Below are 13,734 nucleotides of genomic sequence, written 5' to 3'. Positions count from 1 at the left end.
CTTTCACAGGGAAAGTGTAGATCAGACTAATTAATGTGTTGTTGTTTGTTTACCCTCCTTTTGTTTCACTGAGACAAAATAATTAACCACAGAGCTTTAGAACCCAGCTCCATTGGTGGCAATCCCTTTTGTGTCAGCTGCGCCAGCAGGGCCTGGGTGTACATGCAGAGACTGCAGGTGGGAGCAGGGCAGGTGGGAAGCACCAGGAGGCTCCTTCTGGCTAGGGAACTGCTGAAGGGCGGTAGGGGAGGGGGCTCTGGAAAGGGGACCCAGGGCATCTGCGAAGGGCTAGGAGGGCAAGCAGGAAGGGCTGCAATGCTCAGATCTGCCACACCTTAGAGGACTGCCATACTGGCCACTACTGCTTGTTGGCCCCCTGGGCCACTTAAACCCACTGATACCTGAATGGGACCAGAAACATTCCATGGCCTGGTCACTCACTGCCACTGCAGGCAGGGTTGGGGGGGGACTTTCCCAGGACAGTTTCCCTGGCCAGAGCAGGAACGAGGAGGACACAGGGCAGCTGAATAGGGAGACTTCCCCCCAGTCGTATGCCAGCATATAGCAAATACAAACCCTGATTAGCCAATGGTGGGTACAAGCTACACAGAAGAACAAGGTTAAGGACTTTCTCTCATAAAACCTTTCATGAGAGAAAATCAAGGCCACATTCACCTCTGACCCATCACAGAACTCCAGCTACCCCAAAGACCACGTACCAGTTCTGCTTATAGGGCAGCATGGCATAGAACAGACCTTCTCCTCCTTTCAAATCCTTTATCTAGAACTGTCCTCACAGCCAGGGGTCATCCAAGCCTGAGCTACCTTCACCAACCAGGATGGGTGGCAACATGGACAGAACCCCCACCCCAACCATGGAGCCAGGGTAGAAGCTAGGCTAGGTCGGTGAGACAGTGAGCAGGAAATAACTCCCCCAGCTGATCTGGCGATGAAAACTCGATTATGCTCCTACAAGCTTCTCCACAGCATGATCACTATGGTCCTTGGAGGCTGGGCAAACACCCGACTTGTCTTCAGAGATTCTACATTCAACACAATAAATGCCTGGTGGCCTCTCCTAGGCAGAACCCTGAGGCCTGCTTTGAGATGGGGATCAAGGTGGACTCATTCTGGTGGCTTTGGGCCTCTGCTGGGCCCCGGAGCTGCATCTTGGGAGCTTAGGGGAGAAGCTTGGGCTAGCCCCTTGAAGCCTCAGGGATCTTCTTCAAAAGTTGCAGGGAATCATCAAGATTCCTTGTAACTGGGTAATTGTGATCATTCTGGATATTAGTAAGGTCCAGGCTGCCTGCATCCTTGTCAGGTAGGGATTTCTGCTGGAGGTCAGTCGGGTGAAACCATACAAATGGTCTGATGCTGGCTGCAGGCTGGGGTACAGTGAGAGCCTGGTTGCTAGGGAGCCTTTCTCTTGGGCCTCCTGACAGCCACACGGCCCTCCACCCCAGGACTCTCTGGCCATAGTTCTCTGTGATTTGTTCCCTCTTCATTCTGACCTGGTGGACAGTTGGTGACAGACAGCTGTGGTTTGAGACTCTTCTCAGGTTCACCCCAGGCTCCTAACGATGGGATCCCAGCTGCTCATGGGCTTTCTCGTGTCAGAGGAGCAGGAACAGGGGGTGGGGACAACAACCCAAGCATTCAGTCCGCTTCCCTAAAAATGAATAAAAGCCCCCTTGCCTTTTGTCTCGCAGGTTCTCCAGCAGGCCCTGGTGGCGGAGCATGCGTGGCCCACTGAGGTGAACCATGACTGGCTGGCCAACACTCACCACCACCCATTCAGAGTCACATCTCACCAGGAGGTGACCCCTCCTCCAGCTGCCCTCAACTCACCCATCCCACCCAGGAAAGTGCCCGCACTGCCACGGACACCATGTAGTAGGGCCGGCCACGGCGCCCAGTGAGCTGCGATGGTTTTGTACACGACCCCCTTTCCCAATAGCTGTCTGTCTGCCCTGCACGCCGTGTCCTGGGCCCTCATCTTCCCATGCTACTGGCTGCTGGACCGCCTCCTGGCCTTGTTCATACCCGACCCCTGTCAGAAATACCAGCTGCTCTGCATCGTGTTCTTCATGCCCATCTACCTGGGTCTCCTGGTCACTTCACTGCCCTTCGCATTTCTTGGGTTCCTCCTCTGGTCCCCCCTACAGTGTGCCCGCAGGCCCTACATCTACTCGCGGCTGGAAGACAAGGGCCCGGCCGGAGGGGCAGCCCTGCTCAGTGAATGGAAGGGTACAGGCACTGGCAAAAGCTTCTGCTTTGCCACTGCCAACGTCTGCCTCCTCCCCGACTCACTGGCCAGGTACAACAATGTTTTTAACACCCAAGCACGGGCCAAAGAGATTGGGCACAGAATCCGCAATGGGGCCAGCCGACCCCAGATCAAAATCTACATCGATTCACCCACCAATACCTCCATCAGTGCGGCCAGCTTCAGCAGCCTGGTGTCACCACAGGGCGATGGTATGGCCCGGGCCGTCCCTGGGAGCATTAAGAGGACAGCCTCTGTAGAATACAAGGGCAATGGTGGGCGTCACCCCAGTGATGAGGCTGCCAATGGCCAGGCTTCCGGGGACTCGGTCGACTGCGGTAGCCTTGAGAATGCCTGCATTGTACGCATCAGTGGCGATGAGGGGGGCCGGCTCCCCGAAGCTGATGACCAGGCCACTGGAGGCCAGGCCAGGAATGGGGCTGGTGGGGGCCCACGGGGCCAGACACCCAATCACAATCAGCGGAATGGGGACTCAGGGAGCCTGGGCAGCCCCTCTGCTTCCAGAGAGTCCCTTGTGAAGGCGCGAGCTGGGTTGGACGGTGGCAGCGGAGAGCCAGGTGCCACCTACAGCAAGGCCCCACACAAGGCCTCGGTGGTGAAGAAGGCAGCCGCGCGCAAGAGGCGGCACCCGGACGAGGCCTTTGACCACGAGATCTCAGCCTTCTTCCCCGCCAACCTGGACTTCCTGTGTCTGCAGGAGGTGTTCGACAAGCGGGCAGCCACCAAGTTGAAAGACCAGCTGCATGGCTACTTTGAGTACATCCTGTACGATGTCGGGGTCTATGGCTGCCAAGGCTGCTGTGGCTGCCAAGGCTGCTGCTGCTGCTGCTGCTGCTGCCAAGGCCACTGTTGCTTCAAGTGTCTCAACAGCGGCCTCTTCTTTGCCAGCCGCTACCCCATCATGGACGTGGCCTATCACTGTTACACCAACGGGAAGGGCTCTGACAGCCTAGCCTCGAAGGGAGCGCTATTTCTCAAGGTAGGAGGCGTGGGCACACACCAGCCGGTCCAGAGCTGTGTGGGAGGTGGGCTGCAGCCTGGAGGTCCTCACCCTGTGGGCAGACAAGGCGTTTCATGGAGTTGAATCAGAGGGCTCCCAACTCGGGGACAAGAGAAATAAGAATAGAGGGACAAGAGCCGAGGCTTCAGTATCAAAACAGTCCTGGCTGGGTGGTCTTGTGCAGTTCCTCAGATCTCTGAGTCACCATTTCCCCATCTGTGGTGGGGGTAATATGGAGCCTACTCCCAGGATGGGGAGTGAATGGTGAAGTCTGGAAGGTTCTCTTGGTGCTGGTGGTGAAGGTGGCCAGGTAATGATGGCATAGGGGTGAGGAGGGGAGGAGGAAGCTGCTATCTGTAACAGAGCAGACGTCACAAGAGGAAAGACCAATGAAAACCAATGGTTGGCCCTGGCTGGTTGGCTCAGTGGGTAGAGCGTCGGCCCGGCATATGGAAGTCCTGGGTTCAATTCCATTCCTGGTCAGGGCACATAGGAGAAGCGCCCGTCTGCTTCTCTACCCTCTCCTTTCTCTGTCTCTCTCTTCCCCTCCTGTAGCCAAGGCTCCATTGGAGCAAGGTTTGCCCGGGCGCTGAGGATGGCTCTATGGCCTCTGCCTCAGGCGCTAGAATGGCTCTGATTGCAGTGGAGCAATGCCCCAGATGGGCAGAGCATCGCCCCCTGGTGGGCATGCCCGGTGGATCCTGGTCAGGCGCATGCGGGAGTCTGTCTGCCTGCCTCCCTGCTTCTCACTTTGGAATAGTAGTTTTAAAAAATGGAAAAGAAAACCAATGGTTGCAAGTTCTGGGCCCATTACCACACCAGCCTCCCAGGCCAGATACCCTCACCTTCCTGGCTGTCATGTAGCTGCCATGCCAGGCACTGTGCCCACCAGCCCAAGGCTTTGCCTCCATAGTCACTAATTAAAGCGAATCAAAATTATTTCTGCTAATTTGGATGCAATTGGAGGAGTTTTTAGACCACAGTAATTTGGTCATTATGCATTATCTTCTGAGCCTGATGCGCTCAAGTGTCTGCATTTTGTTCTCTATCCAAAAGCCACTCTCGATGCTTCCAGAGTTTTCTGAAGCACTGTTTGGCCAGAAGATACAGAACAGGGCTTTCTGCCCCCCAGAGGCAGCAGCTGCTGTGGGTATGGGTTCTGCCCATATTTCCCTCAAGACTTCTCAGTTCCACCTAGGAAAGAGGGGAACCAGCGTGGCTAATGCGGAAGCCCGGTGTGGGAGGCTCTTGTCCCCCAAGCTCAGCTCAGACTGTGCTCAACCTGTCCGGGAGAATGCCATGTGTCAGCCAAGCACCCGAGGGAGGGGAGGTCCTGGCTGTCTGTCTGCAGGGAGACTGCTGGAGCCAGGGCCACTGCTCCAGGTGCTCAGTGGCTCTTGTGTGGCTCAGCATGCCAAGTGGGAGCCCTCGGCTCTCCATTCACAGCCGGAGATGCTGAAGTTGAATGCAGTCCTCTTACAGGAGAGCCAGCCTTCCCATTCTGGCATACGGTTCTGTTCCATGAGCGTGTTCCCGTCTCGGTGACTTTCTGGGGAAGAAGAAGACATGTTGTCAGGCTCGGGGAAAGGAGGGAGGCTCAACCTCTCCCTCCCACGTTCCCTACTACAGATGGCTCAGAGGCCAGGGAAACCCTCGATGCTGCCCCAACCCACACATCCCCTTCTCATCTCCCTCCTGGGTGTGGCGCCACGCCCAGCACACCCACCAGGGTCACACAGTGTCCTTGAGACCCCTCCACTGTGGGCTATCCTCCCACCTCTCTGGCCATCCCTCCCAGGCTCCTTGTCACCTGCACATCCATTAAATGCTGATGCTCCCTCTACTCTTGGGTCTAAAATTGGTCTGCAGATATGTCTAATTTAGTTCATACCATTAAAATACTTTTTATCTTGACTAACATTTAAAACTTAAGATATTTCACATAAAATCCAGGTTGAAACTTCTCTCCCAACCATGACAGGTCTGGCAGCACCAGGCCTGCTGTTTCTGCCTGGCTCTTAGCCCGAGTAACCCTCACAGCATGGTGACCCCACTTGGCCAGGGCCATTCATTTCCAAGAGGTCACCATGGCCAGCCCACCCATCTGCCCCAGGAAGTGACTCCACAGCCTCTACTTCTACACTTGCTGAGGGGTCTCAGGTTTGCCCAAGCCCAGATCTCTCCCGAGCCCCCAGCTCTGTGTCGGGCTGCCTCTGGACAGAGCCCCATTCACTCCTGAAGAGAACTCACCACCTGCCCTGGTACCGCCTCTCCTCCTGGTTCCACTATCCCTCAGCCAGAAGGGCCCACCTTGACTCCTCTCTGTGCCCTGAGCCCTCTATCCAGACAACTAACTTCACGTCCCAGACCCCTCTGCCCCCCCAGCTGCACTCTCATCGCCACCCGGGGTTTTGGCTGTCCTCCGCCCACCACCCCACCCTCCCCGTGCCAGGTCTGACTCCTGTTACCCTCTTCCCACTGCCTCAGGGAGAAGCTCAGCCTTCACTTGGCCCCTCCACCCTCACCTGGGCTCCACTCCAGCCCAGCTACCTTGTCATGGTCCCAGCGAGGCTGGCCTCACCTCCTCTCTGTGGAGCTTTCCTCAACAGCTCTCCACATAAACCATCTTCCCCTTCACAGGCTTCTCAGTATTTGTCCTCAGCAGTCTTATCGTCTGAACCCCTTGAGTGGAGCTGGTTGTCCCAGCACACAGCTGACCTAGCTCATCTCTGTTGCCAAGAGTGAGCCTAGCTGTCCTGCGTAAAGCGAAACAAATGGGGTTTCAGGAGACAGGCTGGCCCAGGAAGTGGCCCAGGGCTGGAAAAATGCTGCCCGGCTGTGCATGAAGCCAGTGTTCCCTTCACTGGCAGGGCTCCCCTATCCCACCCTGCACTCTCCATTTACCCTGTGGCACTTCCGATCCTTGAGGAAAATGTGCCTTCCCACTACCGTGGTGGCCTGAGAAGGAACTGGACTCACTTTTCCCTGACGTATGAGAGAGCCTGACTCTGAGCTCCTCTCTGTTGACAGTCTTTACCTACCAGGATGAAGAGGCACAAACTCCCAGTGTGATTGTTTGTTTTTGCAAGAGAAACACAACCCTCTGCAGCTCCTGAGAACTTGAGCCAGAAATCAATAAGTCCCAGCACATAATCAAGTGGATCTCAGAGAGCTCACAGACTGACGGGGCAGGGGAGCGGACGAGGAGCTGAGACACCTGGTGGAAGCACTGGGAGAGGCAGGGTGGGCTTGGCCTGTGTCCCTCCAGACAGGTTCTCCCCAGTGGCAGGGATGAATGGTGCCTCTCCGGACCTGTCCCCTGTCCCTGCCAGGACTCAGCACAGGCAGATGACACTAAGTGATGAGGAAGTGAGGGGAGGACACTCTCAGACTGTTAATCAGGCAGCTGGTGAAAAGCCTGACTACGTCACCAGGAGCTCAGAAAGCAGCACAGAGCTCGAGGAGAAATAGGGAAGGGGCAGCAAACATTGACTTGAACCAGCCTCAGCCATTGGCACTTGCGACCCTGGCCAATTACAGTATAATTTTACTTTAATCCTTACAGGTGTAAACTCTAGCAAGGCAGTGTGTCCCTGAAGCACTAAGCAGGGGTGCTCACAGCAGGAGCATTATTATTGAGGGAACAGAGGCCGATATTACCTGAGGAACACAAGGGCAACAGTGCCATCAGGTGGCCTTCTGGGGGCATTGTGGCTTTGCCACTGTTGTGTTTTTGCAACAGGACACAAGTGGTATGTGATCTAGTGAGCTGTTTCAGGGGTGCAGGGAGTATTAGACTGGGGTCTGGATCTGGAAACTCGTTCAAGAAGTGAATGTCATCAACCAATGATGGAAGTTATCTACAATGGGAACCACGCATGGGAAGGGGGTATACTCTGTAAGGGTTAAAACAAAATGCTTATCAAATATCCCTATTTTTTAAAAAAATGAGAGTGAAATTTGAGTTTATAAACAGCCCAAACCCAGGCCATCTGGCTCACTGTCAAGTAATCAGACACGAATCCCCGAGGTTGGCAGGAAAGGAGAGAGGGGAACGCATCTGGCTGGGAAAGGGGGTGAGGAGAGGCAGGAAGCTGAGGCTGTTTGATGACAAGAAAGCCCGTATGGAGGTGATTAATGGCAACTTAACTAAGAGCAGAGAAGTGGAAAGCTCTGAAGGCTCTCGGAGTAGAGGACCCATGGTGTGGTGGCAGTAGTGGCAAGTTCAGGCCACTCTTAGCTAGAGGACAGGCAGGGCTGTGTTTGGCAGACAAAGGTGCACACACCCGCTGTGTGCACAGCCTGTACCTGGCCTCTACTGTGGCCTTCCTTGGGCAGTTTCCAGAGTCCAGGGTCTCACCATCCTGGTAAACCTGGTCTGGAATGGACTGGCAAACTTTGGGGAAGGCAGCTGAAGTGCATGCGAGAGGAAAGCTCATAGCAGAAGATGAGGAGTCAACCAGAGGCCTCTGGGCATAGGTGCCCACAGGTGGTCACAGAGCACTCCTGGGAGGGACTCTCCCGTTTTTGCCTTCCGCAGCTGTGCTGGCCAGAGCCTGGGCGAGATGGCAGGCAGCCAGGGTGGCTGTCCCTCACCTCCCTCCACAACCCTAATGAGGGCTCAGACCTGCATCAGGGTCACCACTAGGGACCTTTTCAAGTTGTCTGTGATGTGTGATTGAGATGTTTATTATGCAAATCTGTGAAGACAGCCTGCCAGGGTCACCTGCAATTGGGCACAGAGTCAGGGAGGTGCCCTCAGCCCTACCACACCCCCAAGTACTCCATCTTTCATGAAGGAGGTTGACAGGAGGTAAGGACTATGGTCTGGGGACAGTGAAGCATGAAGAGGCTGCTGTGGAGGAAGGACTGGATTTGGGATGGAGGCTGTGGGGCTCCTGGGGCCAGTCCACGACAGGTGCCACAAAGACATAGGTCAGTTATTACCCTAGATCATAAACCACAAAGAGCCTGACCAGGCGGTGACGCAGTGGATAGAGCATTGGACTGGGATGTGGAAGACCCAGGTTTGAGACCCCAAGGTCGCCAGCTTGAGCACAGGCTCATCTGGTTTGAGCAAAGCTCACCAGCTTGACCCAAGGTCGCTGGCTCGAGCAAGGGGTTACTCGGTCTGCTGAAGGCCCGCGGTCAAGGCACATATGAGAAAGCAATCAATGAACAACTAAGGTGTCGCAATGAAAAACTAATGATTGATGCTTCTCATCTCCCTCCATTTCTGTCTGTCTGTTCCTACCTATCTATCCCTCTCTCTCTCTCTCTGTCCCTGTAAAAAAAAAAAAACCCCACAAAGAACAGGTGACATGACCTGTCATGAAGCCTGAGGGGCAGCGATGGGGAGGGTGAGCAGAAAGCAGGACCCAAGGCCTCTGGAGAGAGGGTGTCTAGTTTGGGGCTCAGTCAAATCCCTGAGAGCTCGGCTTGGACTTCAGAGGGATGGGCCGTGCAGTGTAATCACTTTCCCTAGGGAAAGAGGCAAGAACCAGACAGGAGTGAACAGGGAACCGAGGGGCTGGCACTCTGGTCACCAGAGGATGGCAGGGGTTTGGGCTGGAAATCTGCAATGATTTCTGCATCTGTCCTCCTGTAAAGCCTTGTGTGAATGGCCGTGTAGCACTCACCACGCTCTACGCTGGTGTTTCTTTATGCATCTGCCTCCAGCACTAAACCAGAAGCTCCTGGAGCAGGACACGTGCTGTCCCTACCTGGGCCTGAGTCTAGTCAGAAGTCAACAGAGCTGGGCCCGTGAGGGTCTGACCTGGTGGGGAATGGGTGTCGCCAGTGTCCCTTTGTGCTCAAAGATACCTTACAGGCTTCCTCACTGACATCTCACCTATTCCACAGGTGCAGGTGGGAAGCACACCTCAGGACCAAAGAATTGTTGGGTACATCACCTGCACACACCTGCACGCCCTGGAAGGTAGGATCTGGCAGTCTGTACTTTTCTGGGACGGGGGAATCTCCCCCAGCAGGCTGGGATCAGCCAGGGCCTGGCTGGGGTCTGACTGCAACTTTGTCATTGGGTCTCTGGGGTTCTGCCCCGCAGATGACAGTGCCATCCGTTGTGAGCAGCTGGACATGCTTCAGGACTGGCTGGCTGATTTCCGAAAATCTACCTCCTCGTCCAGCACAGCCAACCCAGAGGAGCTGGTGGTATTTGATATTGTCTGTGGAGATCTGAACTTTGACAACTGCTCCTCTGGTGAGGCCGCACTCCTCCCCATTTGGGTCAGCTACTGGGGGTGGGAGCCGGAGGGGGGGGTTCCAGTCACAGCTGACAACACAAGTTAGGCAGCTTGGAGAACCTCCTGCTCCTTGTGAGCATGTGGGTGGGATATATTAGAAAGAATATGATTTCTCTGCCCCCTAGAAACCCTAAAATGAGAAGCACCCACGCTCTGCCTAGAAAGCTGAGGGCTCCTTCCTGGAGACTAAAAGATGCGCTAAAAACAAACCTGTGACAGAGAAGGCTCAGACCAAGGACAAGTCAGCCTATACTTCTCACCAAGTCTTTATTCAGCTCTTACTTTGCACCAGGCACAATTCTAATGGCTGTTCATGGGCCGACTGTCATTTAAATCTCATAGCAACCCTAGAGTAGGCACTATATTCACGCACATGGTATGGAAGAAGCCGGGACCCAAAGAAGTGGAGTGACTAAGTAGTCCAGGGTCACACAGCCAGTGAAGTGGTGGAATTGGGACTTGAACCCTGCAAAATTATACCTTAAATCATTAGGCTAAAAGGCTGAAAGTTCATCATGGGTGAAATTTCAAATAATTGATTTAAATAACTGATCTGTAAATCAGATGATCCTGCTCACCCCAGGGACCTCTTCGAGTTTGGGCAGCTCTGAGCCTCCTGGACTCCTTCCACTCTGGCTACATCCCCAGAAGAAACTGAGGATGGGTGGGTACATGGGGTCTGCAAGTTCAGGCCCTCGTCCTCGGGACGGCAGAGAACCTGAAGGTCCTGCCTGGAGCACAGGGTGGTGCCCTCACCTGGTGACACCTGTTTCTATTCACAACCCTTCCTTGACAATGATGGCATCCCTGACAACAGGCAACTCAAAGGTTTGTGGGAAGATGCCCACTATGGAACACACATCCCCCCTACTGCACCCCTGTGGCCCCTCATTGTCGCATGCCTGGTGCCAGCTCCAAATGCTGGGAGCTCCTAGGATCTTCCTGTATCAGGGTGAGGACTCAACACATAAAGAAAGGCTGTTGGGAGGTGTTCCACCCAGTCAAGCCCCACTCAGTGACCTGTCCTTCCTCCCTGGGGTCTCAGAAAGGCCTGGCTTCATAAGTTAGCACAACAAACTGGAACCCAGGGTAGGTCACCTCCCTCTCTGAGCCTTGTGGAGGCACTCCTCACTCAGCCTGGACACCCAGGTCTGTGAAGGGCAGGAGTCCCAGCGAAGGCAGCATCAGCCAGCCCCCGACAGGGTTTACCACAGGCTCAGGGAAGGCCTTGAGATCACTGTCCCCTGCAGCCCGAGGGAGTGACTACTGTCCTCAGACCAAAGGATTGCTGAATACTAGGGGGGAGGGGAGTGATTCTCAAGGACACAGAAAACCAGTGACAACTGAACCACAGACCGATCTAGAGGGATACTTGAGGGATACCAGGACCTGGTGGCATCTGAACCAGAAGCAGAGACAGGCAAGACAGGCCAGACACTGACCCTCAGCATTCTCTCCCTCCCTCCCTCCCCCCCCCCTCCCTGCACAGATGACAAGCTGGAGCAGCAGCACTCCCTGTTTACCCGCTACAAGGACCCCTGCCGCCTGGGGCCTGGGGAAGAGAAGCCATGGGCAATTGGTGAGCTGGGGCTGGGGGCAGGGGATTGAGGGGAGAGGGGAACTGGAGCAGGGGAGGGCACTGCCAAGTTCAGAGCCTGCCATGCTGAGATCTGACACTGCACCAAGGCTGGGTTCCCCACAGGGACCTCCAGGACTTGCTCCCAGCACCCAAGTGCTGGGGGAATGGGGACACTCAGGTCAGCCAGCAGATGCCTGAGCCTCCCCGATCCTGCTCCAGGGAGCAGCCCTCCTCAAGGCTGGCTGGGTCCTACCTACAGTGACCGCTCTCACTCCCTCATCCCCAGGTACCATGCTGGACAAGGATGGCCTCAACGATGAGGATGTGAGCACCCCTGAAAATCTACAAAAGTAAGCATCCAGCTGTGGTGGGGTAGGCAGCTCCTGGATCTGTGCTGAGCACCCAGCCCTGACTTAGTTGTGGGGAGACGGCTCTATTCAGGGCAGAGAACGCACAAATCCATGAGAAGGAAGTCTGTGAGAGCCTCAGGGACAGAGGATGGAGGTGGGTGGAGGCCCTGGAAGCCCTCTCGCCTCAAGGGTTGGCCTTACAGAGGGGAAGCACCCTAGTAGGCCTGGGGTCCTGAGGTGGCGTTTCCTAGGACCTGGAGTCTTGTCTCAATCTATAAGAGCCTGCCCTTACCTGGGTGCCAGCCTGTCTTGGGGCCCTGCCAGGCACAGGAATAGAGACCAGAATCTTCCAAGGCAAGGCTGGGATGATATCTGCTCCAGGGAGCCCCATGGCTGGTACGCACCAATTAGGCAAATGAAAATAAAAGCAGCCCTAGCCGGTTGGCTCAGCGGTAGAGCGTCAGCCTAGCGTGCGGAGGACCCGGGTTCGATTCCCGGCCAGGGCACACAGGAGAAGCGTTCATTTGCTTCTCCACCCCTCCGCCGCGCTTTCCCTCTCTGTCTCTCTCTTCCCCTCCCGCAGCCAGGCTCCATTGGAGCAAAGATGGCCCGGGCGCTGGGGATGGCTCTGTGGCCTCTGCCCCAGGCGCTAGAGTGGCTCTGGTCGCAACATGGCGACGCCCAGGATGGGCAGAGCGTCGCCCCTGGTGGGCGTGCCGGGAGGATCCCGGTCGGGTGCATGCGGGAGTCTGTCTGACTGTCTCTCCCTGTTTCCAGCTTCAGAAAAATGAAAAAAAAAAAAAAAAAAGAAAATAAAAGCAGAGCTAACATAAGCTTTTTTCAAAGTCGAGATAGCTCCATTCCAACCAAACTTCATTCGTGAACCCAATGACATTTCCATAAAGGACACATTTGAGAAGCTAGTGGCAGAACCAATTTATAATTCACAGCCCGAGATTGCACGGAGTCATGGCAATGGCTCCTTGCAGCTAATTTGAGCCAATTAATTAGATTACAGACTAAATTTGAAACATCATCCTATGCTGAGAAAATTATCTTTTTATGAGATGATAATTAAAAAATGACTATCAGTAACTCTCATATCACTGATGCTGGAATTAATTATCAAAGGCAGAGGACAGTAATGGATTATATTTCTGAGAGGTACCAATGTTCTGCATTCATTAGTCTATCTCAAAGCTGATAAAGACCCTGTAGAAACCCATATTTGCTGGCTGTGTCTGTCTAGGTGGCCCTTATACCTGTCCAGGGTCTCTGAGTGGCTGCTACTCTGCCCTGGACATCAGTCTCACCTGCCCTCTGCAACCATCTCCCATGCAGGCTCCTCCCCACTGGTGCTCAGACTCCACAGGAAACCTGGCAGGAAGGAGACGGCAGACAGGGAACAGAAGACCCAGATTCGGGTGTAACACCCAACCCGAGCATCCTGGTCATGGGGTTCTGGGGACTTCTAGAAGAGAAGGGGCCCTGAGATTCACTGTAAAGACCATGTTCCCTCAAACAAGACCCTACTAGCTCAGAGCAGAGCCCTGTTCTGCAGAGGGGATGGGCACTTCTGTCCCCAACTCAGGCACAGTCTCTGGGCAGCACCAGGTCCAAGCTGTAGCAAAAGACCCAATACAGAAAGGGAAAGTGAGGTCTGGCTGGCCCAAGGTGGACATTCAAGGAGACTCTGGAATGGCTCAATTCAGTCAGAAACTTGCAGCCTTAGACTCAGTTTCTCTCCATCCCAGTCCGTTCTGGGGCCTGCAAGGAAGACAGGTGTTACACACAAGGGTTTTGTCTGACCTGCTTCTCTCGTGGATGAGAACCTAGCTCCACACTTGGGACCTGGGGGCGGGGGCTCATCTTGCCTTCTTGTCTGCATGAGCAGGGTCTTGGAGAGTGAGGAGGGGCGCCGGGAGTACCTCGCCTTCCCCACCAGCAAGAGCCCAGGGGCGTACAAGAAGGGCCGCAAGGACGTGCTGAAGGGCAACGGCAGGCGCCTCGACTATATGCTGTATGCGGAGGAGGGGCTGTGCCCAGACTGGAAGGCTGTGAGTTCGGGGCTGGGCAGTCAGTCCGTATCTGAAGATAGGGGACCCTGAGCCCTGCACTCCTCAGCGGCACCCAGTTCTCCTCTGAAAGTGAGACCTGCCAGGACCAGAGACCTTTGGGGCCCTTGGGATCCTCCCAGCCCTCTGTCCTCAGGGAGACCAGGCCAACCCCAGCCCAGAGCCCCCCCCCCCAGGCCC

The 13,734-nt window shown here is 55.1% G+C and overlaps 1 protein-coding gene across 2 annotated transcripts in view; it reads left to right on the top strand.

Moving 5' to 3' along the window:
* The window catches only part of SMPD3 (sphingomyelin phosphodiesterase 3), an 88,655-nt gene that overhangs the window by 71,883 nt on the left and 3,038 nt on the right, over positions 1-13,734 (top strand). For both annotated transcript variants that reach the window (XM_066242053.1, XM_066242052.1), the window contains 6 exons: positions 1,710-3,266; positions 9,150-9,225; positions 9,352-9,507; positions 11,040-11,129; positions 11,416-11,479; positions 13,374-13,536. In XM_066242053.1, coding sequence (XP_066098150.1) covers positions 1,926-3,266; positions 9,150-9,225; positions 9,352-9,507; positions 11,040-11,129; positions 11,416-11,479; positions 13,374-13,536 — 1,890 coding nt within the window. In that variant the 5' untranslated portion in view covers positions 1,710-1,925. The remainder of the gene's footprint in view (positions 1-1,709; positions 3,267-9,149; positions 9,226-9,351; positions 9,508-11,039; positions 11,130-11,415; positions 11,480-13,373; positions 13,537-13,734) is intronic.

The sequence above is a fragment of the Saccopteryx bilineata genome, chromosome 9 (assembly GCF_036850765.1).
Source record: "Saccopteryx bilineata isolate mSacBil1 chromosome 9, mSacBil1_pri_phased_curated, whole genome shotgun sequence".
Lineage (NCBI taxonomy): Eukaryota > Metazoa > Chordata > Mammalia > Chiroptera > Emballonuridae > Saccopteryx > Saccopteryx bilineata.
Note: the sequence above shows the minus strand (reverse complement) of the source record. Positions and strands in the feature narration are given on the sequence as shown.